Here is a 24592-nt window from a genome sequence, read left to right as displayed (position 1 = left end):
AAGCCCTTTCTCTGGGCAGAGCCAGATGGAGTCTCCCGGCCTGTCTGGGTCGGCCTCTGCCCGGTGTCGGCGCTGCCTCCCATGTAAGGGCAAGTGCGACTCTTCCGTGGTCTCTGGACCGAGTAATGGGTCCTGCTCTGTCCAGCCACTTCAGGAAACGCTGCACAACCTCGGGGCGGGAGAGAGCGGGTGACAGATGGCGCCCCCCAGCCCCCTCCCACCGCCCAGTGGACAGCGGCTAAGCGATGGCCGCCCCCGGCGAGGCGCTTCCTTACGGGGGCCCGGCGTCCCGCGTCGCCATCTTAGAGGTCACGGCGGGGCTACTCGGAGTCTCCGGGCGTCATGGCCGTGAAGCGCCGGGCCGGCAGGGCTCGCCATCCTCAGGGCCGCGGGGACGGTGCAGAGGGGCCCTTGTCTGCAGGGGAGGGGTCCGAGGCAGCACCCCGCCCCCCAGAGCCTCGGAGGGGGCCGGGTGGGGCAGCCTGGAGCGCCCCCGCCTCCGCTCCGGGTCCTCGTGCCCAGATGCCACCCCAGGGATGGAGCTCGGGCAGCCTGTGGGAGGGGGTGCCGAGGGAGCCCCCAGCCCACCCCCCGACCCCTCCGGCTCCCCACGTTCATGCTGCTGAGTCGGCGCAAGCTCGCGGGCGCGGCAACTGTGGTTCAGAGAGGAGAATCCCAGGGACTAGAGGGAACCAGGGCTCACCCCCAGTTCCGGAACCTTCTGCGGCCCACAGAGACCCGTCCGCTTCCCCGTCACGCTCTCGTCTCTGACCTGAGGGAAGTGGCTGGTCCTGCCGGGCTCCTCCCGCTTAGAGCCTGCGGCCCCCGCCCCGGACCCCCGTCACCAGGTTGACAGGGTTGGGGGGCCCCAGGAGCTGCCATTCCGGCCCCGACGTGGTGCCGCTTCTCGGGAGACGGGGCCTGCTGAGGCCACACGGAGCAAGCCGAGCCCAGCTGGACCCCAGGGGACCCAAGCACGCAGCCTTCCCCCGGGGGGGCTGCCGTGGACATCAGCCAGGGGGCCCGAGAAGGATTTATCCCCAGGCCCCGCCTACAGTGCTCCTGGCCAGAGGGCTGTCCAGGGCAGGCCCATCTCCCCGAGCCCCGGGGGCGAGCCCTGCTGGGCTTGCCCTCCTGCCTGTGCTGTGTGGCCCTGGGCAGATTCCTGCCCCTCTCTGGGCCTCCGTTTTGAGAAGCGTGTTCTCCAGCCTCCCAGGGGACAGCTCCCAGTGGAGGTGTGCTGCCCCCTTAGGGGTGGGCACGGGCGCTTTCCAGGTGCAGGCTCCAGCCGCTGCAGCCCCTGGCCCCCACGTGGCTGCCGAAGCTTCCCCTTGCCACATTTCAACGGCTTTGTAGCTGCCCCCGGCCACTGGCCACTGGGTCAGACGGCACGTTTGTGGAAAGTTCTACCGGACGGCGCTGCCCCGTGAGGGTGCTCCAAACGGCACCGGGCTGGCTGTGGGGGACACCCGTGCGCAGCCTCACGGTGTGCGCGGCCAGGGGCGGGGCTGCCTCAGCCCGACGGTCACCAATGCGCGTCCGCGCGTCCCAGAGGCCAGGGACTCCCCACTGGGTCACTTGGGGCCGGCCGGTCGCCACGGCCAGGGGTGGTCTCTGGCGCTCAGGAAGGTCTCGCTTCTTCGCCCCCTGGTGTGAAATGTCAGCGGAACCCCCAGACACCGTGCAGCCCCCACAAACGTCCCGGACGTGAGCAGGCGTGGGGCGGCCACTCTGCGGGTCCCCCACCGTCCAAAGGCCTCGGCGCCCATTCGCCTGCCCCACCCGTCCCGCGGCTGTGCAGAGGGTCCCCGAGCCCTCGGGGCTCTGGCGGTCCCTGCTCGGCTCCGCGCCACGTCTCGCGGGGAAACCGCCCCCACCCACCCTCTACTGCATAAACACCCTGTTCTCCTAACGGTCGGGGTTAGGGTGGGGACGTGCGTTCGTGTCGCCTAAGTGCACGGAAGCCGTGAACCGTGTGCGAGGGGCACGGGCGTCCCTCCCCTCAGCCCCTCCCTCTCCCCCCCTGCACACACCTGCCCTCAGGTGAAGGCCACCTGCCCATCTCCCCCCCACACACACCTGTCCTCAGGCGAAGGCCACCTGCCCGCCTCCCCCCACACACACACACCTGCCCTCAGGTGAAGGCCACCTGCCCTCTCAGGTGACTCAGGCGGAAGGACACCCACGACACCCGTGAATCCCAGGTTAGAAACCTCCACTCTAGTGGGAGATTCCCAAAGGGGATTTAGGAGCCTTTGGTGGAACATTCTAGACCAGAACCCCAGTGCCCTGAGTTCAGAGGGTCAGGCCGCGGGCCCCTCCGGAGGCTCACGAAGGGGACCTGGACGCCCCCCTCCAGGGCCTTTCCCGTGCGAATCGAGGACACTCCGGTCCCTGAGGCCCACAGGGGGCCCTGGACCGCGGACCAGCACGGCTGTGCCCAGAGGCAGCTCCCCCGCCCCCTGAGCCCCCGGCCCCGGCTGCAAACCAGGCCCCAGCAGCAGGGACGGAGCTGGGAGCAAGCGTGCTGCCCCCGTGGATGGGTGGCCCGGGAGACAGCGCTGGGCGCTGGGCGGAGAGCACACGGGGTAAGGGGAGGGGCGTGCTGCGGTGGGCGCGCGTTTAAACAGGGCTGAGGGACCCCGCTGAAGCCCTGAGAGAGCCGGGAAGTGAGTCCTTGGTGCGGGGAGAGGGGCCTGTCTGGAAGCGCTGATGGCTGTGCAAAGGCCCTGGGGTGGGAGCGGGCCTGGCCTACATGAGGAAGAGCAAGGGAGCTGAGTGGGGGGGGAATGGGGGGAAAGGGGGAGGTCAGAGAGGCTGCGACGGGGGGGGGGGGGTTTGAGCAGGAGGCAGAAGGGACACAATTACATTCAGGTTCTCCCTTGGCCACACATGGAGATCCTGCGGGAAAAGAGGGGGCAGGACAGCAGGTGCAAGTGCAGGCAGCGAGACGGGGTCGGGGAGCCAGCGTTTGCTAAATTCTGAAGAGCGAGAGAAAGCGAGGCTGGGGCAGCCCCCTGCGCCCTCCCCCACAAGCACTGGCCCTGCAGAACCAGGCGGTGGCCGGAAGCCCCATGTCGTGCCACGGCCTTCGCCCCGCCCCGCCCAGCGCCCCGCCCCTCGCCCTGGAATTCGCCTCGGCTTAGGGACCTCCCCTCTCCCCTCCCAGGCAGTATCAAAGCCTCGCCCCTTCTGCGACCAAGCACCCCGGGGAGGCGCGGGCTCTCGGCCTGCCGTGCCAGGTGCTGGGGGTGGCCCCGGGGCTGCTGCGGGAGGAGCGCCTGGACGAGCCGGCGTCTGCCCGGGGGCGTCACCCGCAGGCCCGGCCGTGGCCAGCGGGCCCGTGGGCGGACGAGGGCTTGGGCGCGCTCCCTGGCATCTGGAGGATTACTGCGTTGGCAGGGGGAGCGGGTGCTTTCAGGATTTAATTCCGGAGACTGGAGAGCGACATCAAAGGGGAAAGAAAGGAGGAGCTGGCTGGGGGGCAACGGGGCTCCCCGGGGGCGGCCGCGCCGGGCGCGGCCAGGAAATCAGGCAGCAAGCTGGCAGACCCCTGGTGGGGACTGCGCACCGCTGTCGCTCAGCTCCGCCTGCCCACCCCGTGCCCCCCACTCCCACCCCACCCTTGTGGTCTCGTGCCCTTTGCTCCTTCCTGCAGTGTGGGCCCGCTGTCTCCCCAGTTGCACAGTGGGGGCACCTTCCCAGGGTTGGGGGTCTCACCTGGGCCCCCTGACTCTGACCTGCTGGGACCTCGAGCCCACTTCAAGGACCAGAAGCCAGACCGCTGAGCCGCCCAGCTTCTCCAGGCAATGCCGCTCGGACCCTGCACAAACCCCGGGACAAATTGCTGCCTCTGTTTCCCCATCGTCTCGGGGGCCGGGCTGGGGTGAGCCACGGAGGTCGTCCCCAAGCCGAGGCAGAACGGGGCGCAGGCGGGGTGGCTGGAGAGCAGGGGGCGTAACGTGCTGCCCGGGCCACGGGGCTCGCCAGGCCCGGCCCGGGCACACCTCACTCACGACGGGCATCGGTGCCCACCATGTCTCTAGCACCTCTCCAGGGCTGATTTCCTCCACCGTGCTGGAGGGAGGTGGGCCCTAGAGGCACCTGGGACGCAGAGCAAGGAGGGCAGGGAGCTTGGGGTCCCCTGGGCATCCCGCTGCTGGCGTCCTCGGTCCCCCCTAGGAGATGGGTCCTTGTGCCTGGCAGCTGGGTCCTCCCCATGCCGGCCTCGGTGAGAGCAAACGTTCCTGCTGGGCACGGTGGAGCCGGGGACCCACGCTGTCCGTGACGGCCCAGCGAGCAGACGTCCTGGGCCGTGAGCTGGAGCGGGAGCAGAGCTGGGTGGGAAGGAGCTGGCCTCCTGCCCTCTGCGGGGACACCAGGCCCCTGCGGGAGCCCTGAGACTGGAAACCGAGCCTCGCCAGGGCCCTGTGAGCTTCCGCTGGCTTCCCCAGCTCTGCTGCCCGCCGCGCAGGCGCCTTCCATGCAGAGGGTCCCGGCCAGGTGGGGGCACCCTGAGCGGGGCACCCTGAGCGGGGCAGGGAGCTTGCTTTTCCCAGGAAAAGTCTCTGTTTGGACGTGAGAAGCCCCGTGGGGTCCCCGCGCCTCGCAGCGCGCTCCAAGGGGTGGCAACGGCGGGGTCTGCGCTGTGTGAACCCGGCCGGCGGGCTCGGCCAGGGACGGAGCAGGTGGGCCCGGGAGGCCGGCCAGCCCCTCGTGTACCTGAGGCCCCAGTGCCCTTGCCAGGGGCCCGGGGGTGCTCTCGGCAGAGGAGGACGCACAGGCAGAGCCGGAAGAAGCATCTGGAAGGTTTCTGTTCCCAAGCCTCACGCCCTTTCCTCCCCGGCTCTGAGGCCCGTGAGGGGTCAGTCGGGTGGCATCTGGGCTGGGATGCCCCCCCCGGCCTTAGCCAACCCCAGGGAGTGTCCGTGGCTGTGTGGGGGTCACGCAGGCCAATCCCAGGGGCCTGGGGCTGCAGGGGCGCCATGGGGCCCCCATCCTCCAGAAGAAAACCTGCCACGAGGGGACGTCACAGGGGCTCCTTCCCCAGGTCCCCGCCCGCAGCCCCCCCAGCCCGGGCCTCAGGAGAGCCCCTGACGGCCAGGCCGGCCCCACGGCGTCAGGCCAGCGAGGACCGCTGAGCCTAAGACCCTCCCGGCTCGTGTGTGTGTCCATGGGGCCCCCCGCCCCCAGGGCCCCACGCAGCGGCCACCCGAGAGGACGGAGCACGCCTGGGCAGGACGGCGGGCATCCCAAGGGGGGGGTCAGAGCGGGATGGACGCCTGGCGCCTGGGTCCACCCTGGAGGAGGGGCAGGGCATTCCTGGAGGGACCAAGAAATGGGGAGCCCCTTATCCCTGCCACTGGGAGGAGAGCACGGACCTCCCGGGGCCACCCCACCTCCCCGGGACAGCCGTGGGCAGCAGCGGCTCCTCTCCCAGGCTCGAGGGCGTCTTAGCCATGGCGTCCCCTCCTGGCCGCACCTGGCGAGCGAGGGGCTCCTGGGGAAACCGAGGCAGGAGTTGGTGCTTCTGCCCAGGTGACGGAGGGCGCCAGGCCGGGGATACCCCCCTCCCCAGCCTTGCTGCAGCTCCCTCTGGCCAACGCTCATTGGGCTCTCCTGCCTGACGCACTGGGGGGCAAGGAAGCAGGGCTTTCTAGCAGCCGGCACGGGAGCTGAAGGGTGAGCCGTCCCGCGGCCTTGGCCATGGGGGGTGCACGACTGCCCGGCCTCCCACGCCGCGGGCCGCGGCAGAGTGCGCAGTGAGCCCGGCTCCCCTCCCTCCCGTCCCAGGCCCAGCCTCCTGGGGCTCGCGAGGGCTGCGGGCAGCACGTGGCCGGCGGCCGGACGGCGGAAGAAGCACTGTCCCCGCCTTCACGTGGTTTACGGCCTTTACTGGGCACCTTCCGGAAGCTAGCGGAGGGTGCTGAGGCACAGGACGCGGCGGGGGGGGGGGTCCTCTTTCCACCCCCGCTCGTCCCCGGCGCCGGGGGCTCGGGCGGGCCCCTCAGTACACACCCCCTTCAGCCGCTTGTTGTCGGGGGTCGAAGGGGGACTTCAGGTGCGCCCGCGCGGCGTGGCTCACCCCCATCCTCTCCAGGGCGTAGCTCCCGCTCCTCACCGAAGTCCAGCGAGACCTGGGGGCAGAGCAGGGGCAGGTGGGCCGTGGCCCTCGCGCTGGCTCACGCCGGCCTGCGACACAGGGCCCTCGGCCCAGCCTCTCAGGACCAAGAACATGCCGCCAGCGGGGGCTCCGCGGCCCCCTGCCCCGGGCGTGCTTGGCGCTTGGGGTGCAGCCAAACTAAGGACCCACGGCCAGTGGGGTTCCCCCACCCCCACCCAGTCCCAGCACCTCTGACCCCTGGGAAAGGAGGGGAGAGAGAGAGAGCCTCTGGACGCAGGGGGGGCAGCCCGGTAGCCGGCGCAGCTGGACTCCAGGGGGCCGGGGTCCTGGGGGGCTTTCCAGGGCACACAGCATCCCCCGCCATGGAGGAGCGGAGCGCTGCCTCCAGCCTTGCCCAGCAGCGAGGGGGGCGGCTCGGCTGCTTGGGGAGGCCCGGCAGGGGTCTCAGGGCCTCCGCTCTGTTGGCGTACCCCTCCTCATTGCTGGCAGCTCTCAGCCGGGCGAACCAGACAACGAGCGGGCAAGGCTGTTGTGGACAGCTGGGGATGGAGGGGGCGGCTGGGCCTCCAGGCCGTGCGGGGTGTGGCACCGGCGGTGGGTGCAACTGCCACTCCTTGGGGCCCCTCCCAAGGCCACCCCGGCCCTTTGCCCCCGACTCCGGGGGCTGGCCTGAGGGTCAGTTAACCCCTGTGCCGTCTGGCAGACGCACTCCGGACAGCAGAGCCTGTGGCCGGGACCCCAGCCCTGAGGCGGCAGGCCAAGGGCCGGGGGGTGACGGCGCAGCCTCAGGGCGGCCGGGCACCCCGATTGCTCCCCAGCCGTCACCGTCCTCTGCGGCGGGACGTTCTGCACGGGGCGGGGGGTCACGGCTTTTCCCACCGGGGGCCGCGGGGCATTGGGTGCGACTGCTTCACGGTGTTGAGGGTAAACGCGGCGCCGCGGGAGCGCTCCCTGCCGGCGCAGAGGCCTGGGGATGCCTTGGCCTGGGCGCGGGCGAGACGTTCTCCTGCGCTTTTCCCCGTGAAGCGTGAGGCTGGACAGAGGGGTCCCGGGAACCCCTTGAAGAGGACTCAGACAGCGAAGTGGGGGTGCCCGAGTGGGAGCTCCCCGAGAGCAGGGAGCCTGGGGGTGGGCACAGCAGAGCCGACCAAGGGTGCTGCCCGCCTGTGCAGCCTGTCCTTCCGGGGGCAGCTTTCCTCACTGAGATTTGCTGGGGTGAGGGCGAACGTCCAGCGGCCACCCTCGGCCGGGGCGTGGGGACCCCCGCCTTGCAGCATGGCCGCCATTCAGGGCGCAGACCTCTGGGTGGCCGACCGCAGAGCCGGGGAGAGATGGGCTGCCAGCGCTCACCCGTACGTCGCGCCATGCTCAGGCCTGACCTCGTGGTCACATTTGCGTAAACCCAGCCCTGACCCACGGGAAGGGTTATTACCCCCATAGCAGGAGAGATGACGAGCCTGCACCCAGACCCCCCACGCGGGGCGGGTGAGCAGGTGGAGGCTGGCCCGGGCTCAGAGGAGGCCCCAGGCCCCCAGGGGCCCTCCGCCTGGCAGCCCCCCGCCACGCCAGCACGGCCGTGGCTCACGAAGGGCTCCTTCTCAACTGCCACTCTAGGGTTCTGGGAACTGGGTGTGTATCTCTACCCACTCTACAGGTGGGGAAACCGAGGCTGGGAGTCCAAGGTCACAGAGCAGGGAAAGCGCAGGGCCCGAAGGCTGCCGACGTCCCAGCCTGGGCCCTGAGCCTCTGGGCGCTGCCACAGGGCCCAGGCACCGCCCATCATGGCTTAGGACAGAGAGCCCTGGAGAGGCCACGTGGCCCTCGCCCGCAGCAGGGGCCTGCCCTGTGGCCGTTCGGCCCCCTGGGCTCACCAAACAGGTGGAGCCGTGGTGCGGGGGCTGAGCGTGGCCCGGGGCACACGCCGGGTGCTCACGACAGCCACGAGTGCCTCCTCGTCACGCCACCCAGCCTGCATGACGGAGGCCCTGGACCCAGCCTACCCCCATTTAGCATCTGTACGCTCCCCGGGGCTCCGTGTCCGGCCCACCCCAGCACGGAGGGGGCTCTGAGCTCTGCAGGCGCCTGTTTGGGTTTTAAATGGCCGCGTGGGAAAACGGGCAGTTTTCCTGGCCCAGAACACGCTGCCCCTCCCCCCGCACTTCTCAGGTCCCCGGGTGTGTGTATTTGCACCTGTGTGTGTGCACGAGTGTACGCTGTGTGTCCATGTGTGATTGTGTGTATGCCTGCGCATGAATGGGAGTGTAGGCACGTATGGTGTGTACATGTGTATGCAGACACGTGTGATGGATGCACACACGTGTGGATACGTGGGCATGTGGGAACACGATTGAGTGCATGTGTCAGCGGTCGCATGTGCATGTGAGTGCTCATTGTGTACATGTGATTGCACGTGTGACCGTGTGTGTGCACGTGTGATTGTGTATGCACGTGGTTGGTGCAAGTGTCTGCACAAGCAAGTGTGGGACCCCCCCCCCCCGCCCGGAGCCCTCGGCTGAGGCAGGGGTGGGGGTGAGATGGCGGGTGTCTCCCCCGTGGGGTTTTCTCGGGGCCCTGAGCCTGGGCTGGGAGCTGAGCAGAAGCCAGAGGCCACCTGCGTGCAAGACCGCCCTGCCCGGGGCTGGGGGCTCCTTGGAGCCACTGAGACCCGGGAGACGGCCACCCAGCGGGCGGCTCGAGGCGCTGGGCCGGGGCAGGGAGGAGGCCCTGGTGCCCAGAGCAGAGGCCGGGGGCCGCGGCCGCTCCAGCCCGAGGACCGGACACAGCGCCTCCGCCCTGGGCTCAGCGGCTTAGGCCCCGAGCCTCAGCCCGGGCTCCGCACCCTCCAGCCAGGGTGGGGCAGGGGCGTGTGGCATCATCCCTGGGTCTGGGCCTCGGGGACTGGAGAAGGGCAGCCTCGCACCCTCTGGCACCTGCACGCCTGGGGCCCAGGACCCCCCGGGCAGTCTGGGGACAAGGGTCTGGGAGAGGAGGGAGCGGAAGTGGGGAGGGGGAGCGAGGCGGGGTCCTGGGAGCACCGGGTCTGGTTCTCCGGCCCCCAGGAGCCCATGCCCAGGCACAGCGGGGGGCGGCGGCCCCTGTCACAGGCACTTGGACGTCTCCCGCAGGCCTGGCTCTCGCAAAGTCCGAGTCTTCAAAAAGAAAAGAGGGCCGTTCCCCGCGCCGCGCAGCCCCCGCCGCCCCCGCCCGCTCCAGGCCCTCGGCGCCTGCCGGGCACTGGGGACCCCGAGGGCACAGCGGCCCGAAGAGCCCGGCTCACGGCGTGGGGGGAAGGACTCACCGGCCCGCCGCTGGGGTCCCGGATGTAGCCGTAGGCGACGGTCCTGTCAAGGGCGAACCCAAAGTCGGCCCCTGCGGACGTGGCCCACCACGCGGCCGTCCCTCCAGATGGCCTCCAGGCCCGAACATGGGCACTTTCCTGCAGGGAGGGCAGGGGCGGCTCAGGTCGGGAGCCCGCCGCGCAGGAGCGCGCCCGCGTGGGCCACGGGGCGCCGGGCCGAACTGGGAGGCCGCGCAGGGGGGCCACGCCGGGGGGTTCCCAGGGACGATGGCTCCAGGAAACGAGCCCCGTGGACAGGGGAAGACCCCGCTTTAGATTTCTTTCTGAACGCTGTAAATTCTCACACCATGCCTCTTTGTCTTTTTTCCAAGTATATTGCATAATTGATTGCAGTTACTTTGTTTTATTCTCTCTGTAAAATTGTTGAAAATTCAGAATAGCAAGGCAGAGAAAACTTGAAGTTAAAATCACGGCTGTGTGGCACCCAGAGGTAACTGCAACGCCTGGTGCCCATCTCGGTCGATCTTTCCGCCACGGCATGTTGTCCGTGGCGTCCATCCAGCACCCGTGGGGTACCAGGCTCCGGGCCAGGTGCTGGGGTGCCACACGGGCCAGGCCGCTGCGCCTCGCGCCATGGGCTCCTGGGGACAGGCCCAAGCCCGGGTGACGGGCAGGGCAGGGGCAGGGCGGGCACGGGCACGTCTGGGCTGTGGCACCCTGAGGAGCGTGGGAACCCGTGGTGAACGAGAGTCCAGAAATCTCCTGGAGGGCCCCAGCTGTGGCACACGTAGGCCTGTCACCTCGGGCCTCACCACAGCCCTGCAGGAGGGAGCAGTTGTCATCCTCCATGCAGGTACATGGAGGCTCAGAGAGGGCATGGGGCTGCCCCACATCACAGAGCAGCAGCCAAGCGGGCTCCACCGCCAGCATCTCGTCTAAGCTACGGGGACGGGGTGGCCCAGAGCTGCCGGCTGACCTGCAGCAGGCCAGCCCCGATCCCCAAGCCCCTGAGCCCCCGTCCCTGAGCCCCCGAGCCCCGAGCCCCCGAGCCCCTGAGCCCCTGAGCCCCCGAGCTCCCAAGCCCCTGAGCCCCTGAGCCCCCGAGCCCCCGAGCCCCTGAGCACATGAGCCCCCGAACCTGTGAGCCCCTGAGCCCCCAAGCCCCCCAAGCCCCGAGTTCCCGAGCCCCCGAGCCCCTGAGCCCCCAAGGCCCTGAGCCCCTGAGCCCCCGAGCCCCTGAGCCCCTGAGCACATGAGCCCCCGAGCCTGTGAGCCCCCGAGCCCCCAAGCCCCAAGCCTGTGAGCCCTGAGCCCTGAGCCCCCAAGCCCCTGAGCCCTGAGCCCTGAGCCCCCGAGTCCCGAGCCCCGAAGGCCCCGAGCCCCCGAGCCCATGAGCCCCCAAGCCCCCGAGCCCGTGAGCCCCCGAAACCCCAAGCCCCAAGCCTGTGAACCCTGAGCCCTGAGCCCTGAGCCCTGAGCCCCGAAGGCCCCGAGCCCACGAGCAGAGAGCGCTGTGGCTGGGAAGCTCGCGCCCGCCAAGGCTGTTCCGGAAGGCGTCGTTAGGCCTCAGGTACCTCAGAGGACCCTCTGGGCTGTGAGGGCCCATCAGTACCCCCGGCCGCCGTGCCCCAAATCAGAGCTGCGGTGCCCCCAGGAGATGGACAGGCCATCACGCGGGAGGCCAGAGCAGCTGCGGATGACGGCGAGCCCCGCTCTGCTCACACCCCCGGCTCGCCACCCATCGCCCGCCACACTCGTTTGGAAGGTTCCAGAAGGCTGGGAGAAGTGGCACCATGTGTGGCTGGCTGTCAGCTCCAGATCAACAGAGCCAAAGACACCTCGTCTCCCTGGCAACCACTGCCGCTTGGGTTCCGGGCTGGTGTCAGCAGTGGGCCCGATGCCAGCCCCTTGCTCCACCTGTCATGAAGACATCGCAAGCCTCGAAGTCCCCCTTCCCGCCGTCGCGCTGAAACCCGAGTGTGAACCAGCACTCTTGGGCCCGGGACGTGTGACGTGCTCACGCAGGCCCCTGCGCAGAGCCGAGGGGTCAGGCCCCCCGAGGCGGGGGCTCTCGCTCCATCGCGGGCCTGTGGCCGGGCGGGAGCCACCTGTCCCTGGAGCCTGTTGTCATTTCTAAGGGGGACGGCAGCGGAGAGCGTTTAGCTGGGACTCAAGGGGGGTCGCCGCTTGGTGACCGGGCAAGAGTGGCCGTCCTTGGCCCTGACCACTCCCGTGGAGCGCCTGTGCATCTGCTTCCTCCAGCATCTACGCGTCCCCACGGGGCCCGCCCCCAGCCCCGGCCCTCAGGAAGGGGTCTCAGTGGGCACCCCTGCTCTGGAGCCAGACGGGCTCGCCTGGACCTCAGCCCTGCCCCGGGCGGGGTGGGAGGCCGCGGGTGCCCGCGCACTGCTGGGGACACTCACTCGTCCACGGTGAAGCACACCAGGCGCCGGGGCACGCCCGCAGCCCGCTGCCTCTCCAGGGCCTCGCGCCCCAGGAAGGGGATGGGGGACTTGAGCTTGCAGGTGAAGGCCAGGCCCGCCTCCAGGGGGCTGTCGTCCGGCCGCAGGTCCGTGTGCCAGTGCCGGTAGCCTGGGGGCGAGGGGGAGAGCCGCAGGGTCAGCCCGGCGGGGGCAGCCCCCGGGAGACTCACACGGATGCCACCACCCGAATCCTCCCGTCAGAGCCACTCCTGTGATGTGGGCAGGAAGGGGCATCCTCGGCCCCGGAATGTTCCTCTGGGCAAACTCGCCCAGACGGGACTGCCTCGGCCGGCCTTCCAGGCCTTGGGGGGGGGAGTGGCGAGTGGGCCTGGCCAGGTGGCCGGGCACGCCCACCCCGCAGCCCCCTCCGATGCGCCCCACGTCCCGCCCCGTGGCCGAGCGGCTGGGCTTCCTCTAGGATCTGGTGGAGGCGCGGAGGGGCTGGATTTGAACCCGGCTCCGGCACTTGGCTGTCGTCCTCGCGCCGGCAGGCGTGCACGGTGACTCAGGTCGGGGGCCGCGGGGAGGGGCGGGGGGACACGGACAGCTTCGTGGGGCACGGCATGAGGGCTTCTCTGCCCCCAGGCTCGCCCCGAGCTGGTCCCGCGGGGCCAGTGCCCCAGGACAGGCCCACCCGTGCCAGGCAGACCCTGGCTCACCTTTCTCAATGCTCAGTGAGTCGATGGCCCGGTACCCAGCGTTGACGAGGCCGAACTTGGCGCCCGCCGCCATCACCGCCTGGTACACGGGCACGCAGGACGCCCGCGGGACGTGCAGCTCCCAGCCCAGCTCCCCAACGAAGGACAGCCGCATGGCCCGGACCTGCGGGAGACGCGGCGCTCAGTGGGGCGGGGAGCTGGCGGCCCCACCGTTGACCGGCGCCGGGGCCAGGCGGCCGAAAAGCGGCCAGGCGAGCGCCCCGCACACCTCGAGGGTGATGGCGGGTGCTGGCGCAGGGAGGGGGCGCCGAGCTCCCTCTAAGGCACCCTGCATTCCCTGTGGCCGCCATACCGAATTTTCACAAACTGGACGGCCTGCAAGTAATAAATAAAATAAACCTTAAAAAAAAAAAGAAGTAAAAGCATACAAGAGTCTCTCTAAACGGTCATCCCAATTTGATCCATACATTAAAAAAAAAAAAAAAGAAATCTCTTCCCCCAGTTCCAGAGGCCGGAAGCCCAAAATCCAGGGGCCGGCTGCGTCCCTCCTCCCGCCGCTCTCCTGGCTTCTGAGGTCCCAGTCTGCGTCCCTCCCGCCTCTGCATCCGTCTCGCCCTGTGTCTCTGCGCCTGGTCGTCTCTTTGGAAGGACACCAGCCACTGAGTGTCGCCCCCCCAAGCCCCTCTGCAAAGACCCTCTTTCCACATGAGGTCATATCCCCAGCTCCAGGGCTTAGGACGTGGACACATCTTTTGGGGTCACCATTCAGCCCCTCACAGCAGCCCTGGCAAGCCTCTTAGCTACCTTTGGCCTCGATCTACCCGCCTATAAAATGGGGTCATGACTCCCTGGCTTTATGCTTCCAGAAGCTTCTGAGGTGCCCCACGAGGGAGCCTACGGGAGGCAACAGCCCTGCCGAGAGCCCTGCTGGGGGCCGGAGGGACAGAGGCGTCGAGGGGAGGGGTGGCCGGGCGCTGAGACAGCTGCTCCCGGATGCCACGCGCCCGCCAGCCTGGCACAGCTCTGCCCCGGGCACTCAAGTCTGCAGAGCACGGGCCGGCTCCGGCCAGCGCCATCCTGCGTGCTGAGCGCCCAGAAGCAGGCACCAGCCTGGGAGGGTGGGCCCAGGCTGGAAGGGGCCGTCACCCACGAGGCCACTCCCGCAAGAGGCCACGCAGCTGCAAGGGCGCAGAGCTGGGGCGTGGGGGGCTGTGGAGAGCAGGAGGGACGCTGTGGGGAGCTGGGGGGCCGCTCATCAGGCTGCGGATTCGTCCTTGACCGGGGATGCTCCTTGCAGGAGAGCCGAGCCCCAGGGCGAAGGCGGATCTATTCCTGGGCGCAGCCGGGGATGGAACCGCCCCCCCACGAAAGGTGCGTCTGGGGTGCGCGCCCGTGTGTAAACAGGACCTTTGGGAGATGTTGGCATTAGTTAAGGGGAGGCCAGTCGGAACAAGAGGGCTCTGAATCCAGATGACCAGGAGATGCCAGGAGGCCGGGGCAGCTGGAGAGGAGCGAGAGGTGGCCGTGGAGCGAGGGTACTTCTGATGGCGGGTGCGGGCGCGGCCTTGCCGCCATCTTGATTTTGGACCACGCCGTGGGCCAACAAGGGCTGCCGTTCACGGCAGCACACGTGCGGTGTTTGGCATAGCAGCGCTGCGCAAACAATGACCCCACGGTTGCGGGATTGTTACCTAAACACCCCCGGCGATACAGAAACGGAGGCTCCGAGAGGTGCCACGTCTGGCTTGGGAGGCACAGCGCGTGACGAGCCCGACTCTGCAGGGAGCGTGCGTCCCTGTGCTCCTGGCACGGCCCCCACCAGGACCCACTGCTCCTCCATATCCATTCGGGGCTCCCGCTGCACGGGGGCGCCCCAGCCCTGCCCAGCGGCCGAGACCTCCCCCGCGGAGGTCACCTTCACGCCCGCCTGCCTGGCCGCGTGTCATCTACACGCCCAGCGTCCCCAGTGTGGGGACGTCCTCCAGTGCCCTCTTCCTGGCCCTCAGGGAAGTCCCAGGAGCCCCAGTGTCCCCGTGTGGGCCTGAGCGTCCAGCCTGGGACCTGTCCAGAGTGGAGCGAATCGCAGAGCCCACCGATGTCGAAAAGCCCACCCCAGCGCAGCTCGTGCTCCCAGGACTGCCCAGTGCAGCTGCTACCAGGAGGGCATCTGCCCAGGAGGAGCGCAGCTGTCCCCAGCCCCGGGACCAGCTCCCTGCAGAGCTGACCCTTCCACCGGGCGGGGCTGAGCAGCTGGAGGCTCAAAGCCTTGGGCACGGCGCGATTTTCTCCGGGTTGCCATTTGCCCGGCTCTCTCAAAATTGACACAAGAAAGCGTCCCGGTGGCATTTCGCTGGCTCCCTAGTGCCAGCCTGAGCGCCCGGCGAAGACGGCTCTGCCAACGGGGTTCTAATTTTAGGCCACCTACGGAGGAGCCTGGGGCTCAGAGCCAACCTCATTGTGACACATAATTTAAAAATAATTTCTCAAGCACACCTACCGCTGGCCCTGCAACTGCTGGCTCACCATCAGATGGGCACCCCTCCCGGGGGTGCTGGGGCGGGAGCTTGGTGCGGACGCACGGGGGGAATGGAGGCAGCATGCGTGCGAGGGCAGGGGCGGTGGGGTCTGCTCCCCTGTGCCCCGTGCCCGGAACAGCTCCCAGGAGGCCCTGAACCCAGAGCTCCTGATGGTGGGAGGAGAGGGCACGGGAGCAGGTGGACCTCGCTTCCCAGCTCGGGGGTGAGGAACTCGGGGAGCGTCCACGTCACGGCACCACCGGATCCCCAGGCACCTGGCGGTCTCCCTACCCGTGGGGTCAATGAGTGAGGGAATGGCTCCGGCTGCTCCAGACAGGCTGAGGATGAGGGGACGCGGCGCGCGGGCTGACTCAGCTGGGCTCGGCGCCGCCCCCGCGAGCCAGCCTCTCGGCTGCAGCACCCCATCTGCTAAACGGGCTGAGGCCAGTGCTTGCGAGCACCAGGTTGATGGAGAGTGCAGTGCCTGACCCAGGGTCTCGCTCAGGAGACGTTGACTCGGGTGGACTGAAAGCCCCGAGCTGGGGGCGGAACCCGCTGGCAAGTGGAGTCCCCCGCTCTCACAGGAGCTGCCGGCAGTGGCCAGCGCAGGGGTCAGCCCGGCAGGGAAACCCTTGACTCCGTGGATGGGACCGTGAGCCCGGAGGGCCTGCGTGGCGTGAACGAGGTGCTTTGGCAATGTTGGTGCAGCAGGAAGGGGAGTCCAGGACCGCGATGCAGCGGTGGCAAGTGCAAGGGAGAAGGCTCAGCACAGGGGCTGAGTGGGCAGGTGCACCTGCGTCCACAGCGGAATACGGAGGTGCTAGAGAGGAGGCAGCAGGGGCCATACCTTGAAAGGTAATGGCAGAAAAGTTTCCAGAATTGAAGGTTGTGGCAGTTTGAGATAATTTTATGAATCCCCAAAAGAAAAAGATGATGTTTTTAAGCCGGTCTATTCCTATGGGTGCGATACCCTTTGATTGCATTAAACGTGGTCGAGGGAACTTTGATTAGATCACTTGGTAAGATCGCTTCGGGGCTTCTGATTGGACTGCACCAGTGAGGCGGGGCTCAGGTCGAGTCTCTGCCCTCTTGCTGGATCTGGTATAAATGAGACAGACAGACACAGGAAACGGAACCACGTGTGGCCCTGCCTGGTGAGCGGGGACTAGAGGCTCGCACAGAGCCCCCAAGAGGCTGGGCCACGGAGCAGATCAAGAGGAGACGAGCCCTGCTGGATGCCTGAACCTGACAGCTGAACGCAGGAAGGAGGCAGGACAGCCGAGGCTGAGTAAGCGGCCTGGAGGGAGGCCAGCCCTGCGCCCGGCTGCCCTCGGCTGAGCACAAACCTCGGCAAAGAGGGCGGCCACCGCGCTTCGACACGTGGCAGCTGACTCTGGTGAGAAAGCACCTCTGATGCCTTAATTTGGACTTTTTGCAGCCTTGGACTGTAAGCATTTACCCCGAATAAACCCCCTTCATTTCTGGCATTTTGCCCTGGCAAACTAGAACAGACGCCGTGAGCTCCCAGAGTGCAGAAGCACAACGAGCTCCAAGCAGGAGAAATTAAACAAATCACTGCCTAGAAAATGTGGTGGCGACCATCGAGCAGCAAAAGGGGAGAGGAGGGTTCATAGAAGGAACTCGGGAGGGACGCCAATGACCGCCGAGAAGGCACCCGGAACTGCCTACAGACGTGCCCCTGGCGACGCGAGATGCTCTGCAGCTGTAGAGACGCACCTTTCAGAACACTCAGCCAGCGTGGCTGACCAACCACCCCGAAGGCACATCTTTAAGAGCAGGTGCAACGGCGATTTTTTTTTAAAGATTTATTTATTTCTCTCCCCCCCCCCACCAGTTGTCTGTCCTCTGTGTCCATTCACTGTGTGTTCTTTTGTCCGCTTCTATCCTTATCAGTGGCACGGGAATTTGTGTCTCTTTTTGTTGCATCATCTTGTTGGCAGCTCTCCATGTGAGTGGTGCCATTCCTGGGCAGGCTACACTTTCTTTCACGCTGGGTGGCAATCCTTACGGGATACCCCTGCGTGGCATGGCACTCCTTGTGCGCATCAGCACTGCGCATGGGCCAGCTTCACACAGGTCAAGGAGGCCCGGGATTTGAACCCTGGACCTCCCATGTGGTAGATGGATGCCCTAACCACTGGGTCAAGTCTGCTTTCCCTGCAACAATGATTTTTCAGGTGAAGACAGTTTATCATTGACAAGTGCTTATCGAAAGAACTCATAAAGGACAGATTTCAGAAAAGAAGGGAACTGTGGGTACAGGCTCCTAAACAGCCGCAGGTGGTTGCCCTGCAGGTGAAGGCAAAGTCAAGACGAAGGCAGGGGAGTGTGGCTGGCGGGAAGCGGCGCGGAGGTCTGTGGGCCGAGGCGGACACGGCGCTCCCGCTCAACGTGCCCTCCCCGGGGTCGACTCTGAGTCCTGTTTGAAACAGTTGCCTCGGCGTCAGGCTCCAAATGAGCGGCGCTGACGAGGAAGCCGGGAGGCCCGGCAGCGTCTGAGCACGCGCTCCCTGCCTCGTGGCACCTGCAGCCTGTTACCAGTAGACAAATTCAGCTCCGCAAATAGAGGCTGGGCCAGGACCTTCAGTGCCCGCAGTCTGCTTGGTTTGGACCCACGGGGAGCTGAGGCTCCCTTGCCTGCTCGGTCCCAGCCCGGTGGCAAGGATTTGGGAACCGAGAGGGATTGAGGGCGCAGGGCTCTTTCCAGGGGCTGGCTCTGCTCCCAGCCAGGTGGCCTGCCGAGGCGGAAGCTTCCTGGGGCTTGGGCTCCTTGGCTGCAGCATGGGGACGATGGGCGGCCCTTCCAGGAGCGGGTGACGAAGAGCAGGTCAGCAGGGAGGGGCTCCCCCTGTCCCGCAGGCCTCTGCAAGTGTCCTTCCTGTCATCCAGTACCTTTCCCCTGCAGAACTGGTCGAGGGCCCTCTCCTTTTGGAAGAGCTGGGGTCTTGGACCCCTTCCCCAGAGGCTGCCTGGCCCTGGGTGGAGTTCCGTGGGGCATCTCGGGTCCCCGTGGCAAGAGGGTCCTCCCCTCTCCTCCACCTGCCCGGGGCTGCCCGGCACAGCATTCCTGTCCCCTTCGGCCTCAGTCACAGTGTCCAGCAGGCTGGAGGCGTATCGGCCCCAGGAGGCCAGGTCAGGGCCAGGCTACCGTGGAAGGCTCCAAGGCCCCCGGAGCACGGCGGGCGGCAGGCCACGTCTGCTTGAACCCACACGCAGTGACACCCCAACAGCCGGAGAGGAGGAGCGAGCCCAGGGCGGGGGACGCCCGTGCGCAGACGTCCCGCTGGCCATCAGGGTCCCGGGCACCCGAAGCCGCCGCCAGCCCTCCCGGCAGGTGCCGTGGTGGCCGTGTGGGGGGCCCGGACCCACCAGGCTTGCCTCTGGGTCCCTGTGCCCCTCTCGGGCCCCGGCCCCTCCTCCCGAGGCCACGATGCTCGCAGTGCTTCCTTCCGCGGGTTTGCGAGAGCCCGTGACAAAGAAACAGCCCACGTCGAAGCCCAGGCACGGCGCGCGCTATTCGTGAGAGGGTGCTGCCCACACCCCCATTTTTACAGGAGGGGAAACTGGGGCTCTGGGAGTTGAAGCCCTTTGCCCGAGGCCCAGCTCTTGTGGGTGTGGGGAGCAGTTGGGGAGCATTCACTGATCTCCTCAAATCAACTCCCGCAGTGGCGATTTCGAGCGGCCATTTTCAATTTCAATTACAGCTTTCCTGGAAGGGCCGCCGCCAGCGCGTGCCAGCTGGTAGGAGCCGGTTCCAGCTCGTGCTGACCAGCCTCGCAGCAGGCAGGTGGCGGGGCTGGAGAGCAAGGCTCGAGCCCCCACGAGGTACCCCCTCCCTGCCCTCGCTGGGGTACTGACGGGGGGTACGTCCAGGTGTTGCTGAAACGCGGGCATGGTGCCCGGCTTGCGCTCAGCAGCCCCGAAGCCAGCGTGGCGTGCGTATCTGGCCGGCCGCCCGGCCTCCGAGGCTGCTGGCCCTAGACTGGGACTTCTGAGTCCAGGGAGGTGCTCCACCAGTCCCCGAGGCCGAAAGGCCATGCCGGCACCCAGGACGGGGCGGTGGGGTGCGCCCCGGGGCTGCTCCAGACCAAGTGCAGGTGAGCCTCGTGGAAGGGCCCACGCAGACGCGCCCACACACCCAGGCCGACCCGCCCAAGTGTTCGGAGCACGCTTGCTCAAGGCCGTGTGCAGTTTCCAGGGCGCGTGGCTGTGTAACACCACAACACGCCAGGCACGCGCTCAGCTCCCTCAAGTAAGTGAGAACCCCCAGCGTCCCAAAGGCCGGCATCGGAGCACGCGCAGCCTTCAGCGGGGCCTTACCCGCAACCCTCTGCGGGGTGTTCAGTCCATCTCCAGGTTTCAAACCCTCTGGAGGCCCCCATGTCACCCTTGATCCTAAGAATATTCCCCAAGGGGGAGGGGTCATACCCTCCAGTTTGCCATGGGAGTCACAGATGGGGGAAGTGGTGGTGGAGGTGGTGATGATGGGAGTGGGGTGATGATGGTGACAGTGCTGGAGTTGGTGGTTGTGGTTTCAGTAGTGGTGGTGACAGTAGTGGAGGTAGAGGTGATGGTGGCTGTACTGGTGGAGGTGGTGATGGTGGTGGTGATAGTGGTGGAGGTGGTGATGGTGGTGATGGTGGTGGTGGCGGTGATAGGGGCTGGTGGTGGTGACTCTGGTGGTGGGGGTGCTGTGATGGTGATGATGGTGGAGATGGTGATGGTGGTGACGATGGTGGTGATGGTGGAGGTGATGGTGGTGGTGGTGATGGTGGTGATGGTGGTGGTGGCGGTAACAGTGACTGGTGGTGGTGACTCTGGTGGTAGAGGTGCTGTGATGGTGACGGTGGTGGTGGTGATGGAGATGATGGTGACAGTGGTGGTGATAATGGTGGAGATGGTGATGGTGGTGACAATGGTGGTGATGGTGGAGGTGATGGTAGTGGTAGTGGTGGTGACAGTGGCTGGTGGTGGTGACTCTGGTGGTGGAGGTGCTGTGATGGTGACGGTGGTGGTGGTGATGGTGATGATGGTGACAGTGGTGGTGATAATGGTGGAGATGGTGGTGGTGGCGGTAACAGTGGCTGGTGGTGGTGGTGGTGGAGGTGCTGTGATGGTGACGGTGGTGATGGTGGTGATGGTGGTGAGGGCAGTGACGGTGATGATGGTGGAGGTGGCGGTAGTGGTGGTGACCGGTGGCGATGGTGATGGTGGTGGTGATGGTGGAGATGGTGATGGTGGTGGTGATGGTGGAGGTGGCGGTAGTGGTGGTGATAATGGTGGAGATGGTGATGGTGGTGATGGTGGAGGTGATGGTGGTGGTAGTGGTGGTGACAGTGGCTGGTGGTGGTGACTCTGGTGGTGGAGGTGCTGTGATGGTGACGGTGGTGAGGGCAGTGACGGTGATGATGGTGGAGGTGGTGGCAGTGGTGGTGACTGGTGGTGAAGGTGATGGCGGTGGTGAATGCTCGGGTTTCAAGAAGCTGATGCAGCTACGGGTCAGCCCCGGAGACACAGCCCTCCGTGGACAGCGGCAGGGTCTGCAGCGCTGGAACGTCAGCCTTCCCTGGCCAGGCTCCCTGGGCAGTGCCCAGGGGAGAAAGGCCGCACGGCAGCCCCTGGTGAGGTTCTGGCCCACCGCGTCTAAACTGCACTCCCAGGGCCTCCCTGTCCACCCTCCTCACTGCAGCGAGACCCTGCTCTTGCACCCTCATCACAGGAAGATCTCACTGAACCTTCCGGCGGGCGCCCCAAAGGCCTTTGGCCGCCCACGGCTTCCTCGGCTGCACCCATGCAACTGCCCACAGCCTCCCAGGCTCCCAGCACCAATTTGCAAAGGCTGTGCCAAGTAACAGTGAAGGTGGCGGCCGAGCCCCAGGTCTTGGCGCCTCTGCCGGGCACGGCGCTGACCTCCGCGTGCGGTGGGGAGTGCCCCATCCTCAGCGAACCGAAGTCCACTGCCACGGCGAGGAACTTCCCACCTCCAGAGAGAGGAGCTCAATTATTCAATTTCCTTTTGGCTTGAAATTAATTCCCAGAAGAGAAGCGCCGACCCCCTCCCCCCAAGGAGCTTCGGGCCTCGCGCCTGCTGCTCTCCGGTGGGGGGGTTGTCCTCAGCACGGCGCCGGGAACACCGTGTCTCCGCGTCCACGGGCTGGGCTGCGCTACAGCTGACACCCTGGGAAGCCAGGACAGCTGGCCCCTTGGCTGCGAGTGGACAGTACACTCCTCCCGGCCGCCTGCTCCCTCCTCTAGGAATTCAAGGTCATGAATTCTGGGACGGATGCAAACATCTCAGAGGAGAACCCTTAGGACATGACAGCGACGCTGAGCCGGGCATCTCCGCGCAGCACGTTTCTGTCGTGAGGGTGGGTCGTGTGCGGCAGACCCTGCCCCCGCCGGGCCCCGGCCGTGCGGCCCCCCCATCGTTCCTCGCTTCTCCTTTGACCAGCAGGCTGGCCCGATCGCACAGGCTCCCACATTCCTCTCCGACATCCGGTGGGTTGGAACCCAATTTATCTCCTGTGAATTCCTGGCCCGGCTCCCGTCCCAGCCCGGCATTTCTTCACGCTGGCGGAGGGACAGAGCGTCAGCACATTTTTAAGCCGGCTCAAGATACTATTCAGGAGGAGACAGAATTCTCCCTGGAGTCAGAGAATTCAGGCTGTCTGGACAGGCTCAGGGGACGGCCCAGAAAGGCGATGAGATACTGTCTAGCCTTCGCGCTGCAGACGGGGAAACTGAGGCCAGAGAGGCGGTCCCCTGAAAGCTTGGGGCAGGACGACCAGAAGCCAGGCCTGGGGGCTCCCTGAGACCCCTCTGCCTGCCCCATCTGTGGCCGCAGAGGGAGGGGCCAACCCCAGTGTCCCTGCAGCCTGGAGCTGAGCCAGAGGCCGGCCAGGGGACAGAGGGGACAGCACGTTCAGACCTGGGCCTCTGGGGGCCGGCCAGCCCACTCAGCAACACCAATGGACCAAAGCCGTTGCTTGTTTGCCCCCTGGGGACCCCCAGGCACCCCGGGCACCCCCGGCCTCTCATCTCCCAGGGGCTGGACACCCCTGGCTGCCCAGTGACCCCAGGCCCCCCCGGGGTCGGGACAGGGTCCTCACGGCCGGAGGTGCAGGACATGGCGCCTGTGCCCGGAGGCTGCCACGCTGCCCCCTGAGCAGATGAGGAGAAGGACGGGCGTGCAGCGTGCTCAGGCGCTGTGTCTGGGGCGTGGGCTCCAGGGTGAGACGGGGCGGCCCCCTGGCCTCTCCCCACCTTGCCCCACGGGGCCCGAGGACATCAGTCAGCCGGGGACACAGCAGGACAGGCCCTCGGGCGGCGAGCATCGAGTCCATTGTCCTGTGGGTGTCCAGACTCCCTACGAGGCAGCAGCGGTCCCCGGTCCCTGAGGCTGGCTGCCTGGCTGGCCCGTTCCGGGGGCACGGGGCTGAGCCTGGTTCTAGAGGGAGCCCACCCAGAGCCGGGGGGCCTCTGAGGGAGGACAGAGCCCCTGCCCTCCAGCACCCACACCCTCCTTGGGGTGGGGGAGTGACATGCGGCCCCGCCCAGTTGGCCCTGGATAGACCCCGGGGAGGCCTGGGGGGGCTGGCAGCGCCCCGTGCTCCTGCCCAAACCCCCGCCCCGCACGAGCCCCCGGCCCCCAGGCAGAGCTATGGGGCAGACGCCCCGAAGAGGCCAGGGGCGCTTCTCCCCCCGCCGCTCAACCCCGTGTCCCCTCCGCTTAAGCCGGTTCCAGCAATTACACTGTGACTCGGACAGCAGGTTCTAGAAATGACCAGGGCCCCAGAAACAGGGCCGCGTTCAAAGGCTCTGCAGGCCATTCCTCGAGCGAGGCTGCTTGAGCCGCAAGACGACCACACGCCCATCGAAAGGGAGACGTTTAAAGGAACAGGGGAACCCTGGCACCGCCAGCAGGGGACCCCGACTCCAGGGCTGGGGGGCGGCTCTCAACAGCTACGGCTCCCGGGCAGGGGCCGGGAGGGCGAAATCAGGCAGGACCCCTCGTCCTCAGAGCCTGCGCGTGTCCCCGGGATGCCCTGGGAGGTGACCCCGCTGTCACCTCTTGAGCCAGACGCCGCCCGCAGACGCCAGCAGCTCGGGGCTTTGCCTCAACAGCCCGACGCCCCCACTCTGTGCTCGAGCCAGCAGAGGCCACGTCCAAGGCCGGACGGGAGTGCTGGGGCCAGGTCCCCGCCCAGGGGCCTCCACGCCGCATGGTCGGCACGGGTCAAAAAAGGAGCATTATTTTGAAGGCCATAAATTCTTATTTGTTTCACAAACGCGACAGCCGGTCCCAGAGGAGGCAGGTGGGACACGCTACCTGTGCACCCCATGGCGCCCCACGGCCTGGCCCGGCCCCGGAGAGGCTCAGGCTGCAGTCTGGCCTCCAGGTCCGCCTGGACCGAGAGCTCCTGGGCGCGGCAGGTGGAGGGCCGGGGTGGCCAGGCCGGGGCGGCAGCCAGGGCTGGACAGGGCCGGGGGAGGGCCGCAGCTGGGGCCGCCTGGCCGGGAACAAGTCCCAGCTGCCTCTCTGGCCGCGGCTCCACCGGTGGGAGGCAGGGGCTGCGCACCCGGCCCCTCTCCCCTACCAACACCCAACCTCAAGCGGCGAGACGGCCCAGACCAGGCAAGGCTGCTCGGGACCCCCTGGGGGCCGAGGGGCTAGGCGGAGGTCGTGGGGCTGCAGTGGCCTGCGGGCAGGGCTGTGCCGCTCTCCTGGAGCATCCACCCTCTCTGGTCCCAGCAGCCAGCTCTGCACCAAGGAGGCAGGAAGCAAGCTAGACGGAGACCCCCCCAGCTTCCTGCCCCCAGACGCAGCCTCCAGGGAGGGAAGGCGGGAGCAGGCCGGGACGGAGCGCGCGGCCCTGCGGTATGGCCTTTATCTGCGCTCTGCTCTGGCAGCCCCGCTCGCGCGCTGTCTGCGCCACGTTGTTTATTTGCTCACAGGACCTAGCGTGGTCCCCGGGACCCCCGCCCTCTGCAGGCTGCAGTCGTCACCCCAACACGCCTTGGCCCCGTCCCACCAGCACTCCCAGAGGCACGCGTGGGAAGGAGAGGCGAGGAGGGTGCGCCCCAACGCCGCGGCCCGCCCACCCACCGCCCTCCTCCCACCTGGGCGCGTTTCTCCCTCGGCCGGGCGGCCCAGCTGACCTCTCTGGGGTCACTTCCCCTATCTACCAGGTGGCCTAACGCTTCCTGCGTCCCGAGCTGCTGGACAGGTGAGCACCCGGCTCAGTACACCTGGCTGCAGGTGGCCAGCCCGGCATGCCGGCTGACGTCAGGGGAATGGTGGACCGGGGTCTCCACAACCCCAGGACACGTGGCAACGCCCAGAAGCATTTTCAAGCGTCACAGCCTGCGGGGGGGTTGCTCCTGGCCACGGGGGCGTGGAGACCAGGGAGCTGCGGAGCGCCCCCCAGGACGGCTGCGCCCCCAAGAAAAAGAGCCATGGGGTCCAGACGTCAGAGGGGCCGAGGCTGGGA

The 24592-nt window shown here is 67.4% G+C and overlaps 1 protein-coding gene across 1 annotated transcript in view; it reads right to left on the bottom strand.

Moving 5' to 3' along the window:
- Window positions 1-5873: 5873 nt before the first annotated feature.
- Window positions 5874-24592, bottom strand: part of SARDH (sarcosine dehydrogenase) — a 59976-nt gene continuing 41257 nt past the window's right edge. Inside the window, exons 19-22 of the mRNA XM_058302651.2 lie at window positions 12565-12727; window positions 11846-12014; window positions 9423-9560; window positions 5874-6137 (exon numbers count right to left, since the gene is read on the bottom strand). Coding sequence (XP_058158634.1) covers window positions 6008-6137; window positions 9423-9560; window positions 11846-12014; window positions 12565-12727 — 600 coding nt within the window. The 3' untranslated portion in view covers window positions 5874-6007. The remainder of the gene's footprint in view (window positions 6138-9422; window positions 9561-11845; window positions 12015-12564; window positions 12728-24592) is intronic.

The sequence above is a fragment of the Dasypus novemcinctus genome, chromosome 8 (genome assembly GCF_030445035.2).
Source record: "Dasypus novemcinctus isolate mDasNov1 chromosome 8, mDasNov1.1.hap2, whole genome shotgun sequence".
Taxonomy (NCBI): domain Eukaryota; kingdom Metazoa; phylum Chordata; class Mammalia; order Cingulata; family Dasypodidae; genus Dasypus; species Dasypus novemcinctus.
The sequence above is the reverse complement of the archived record's forward strand: the minus strand, read 5'-3'. Positions and strand labels throughout refer to the sequence as shown.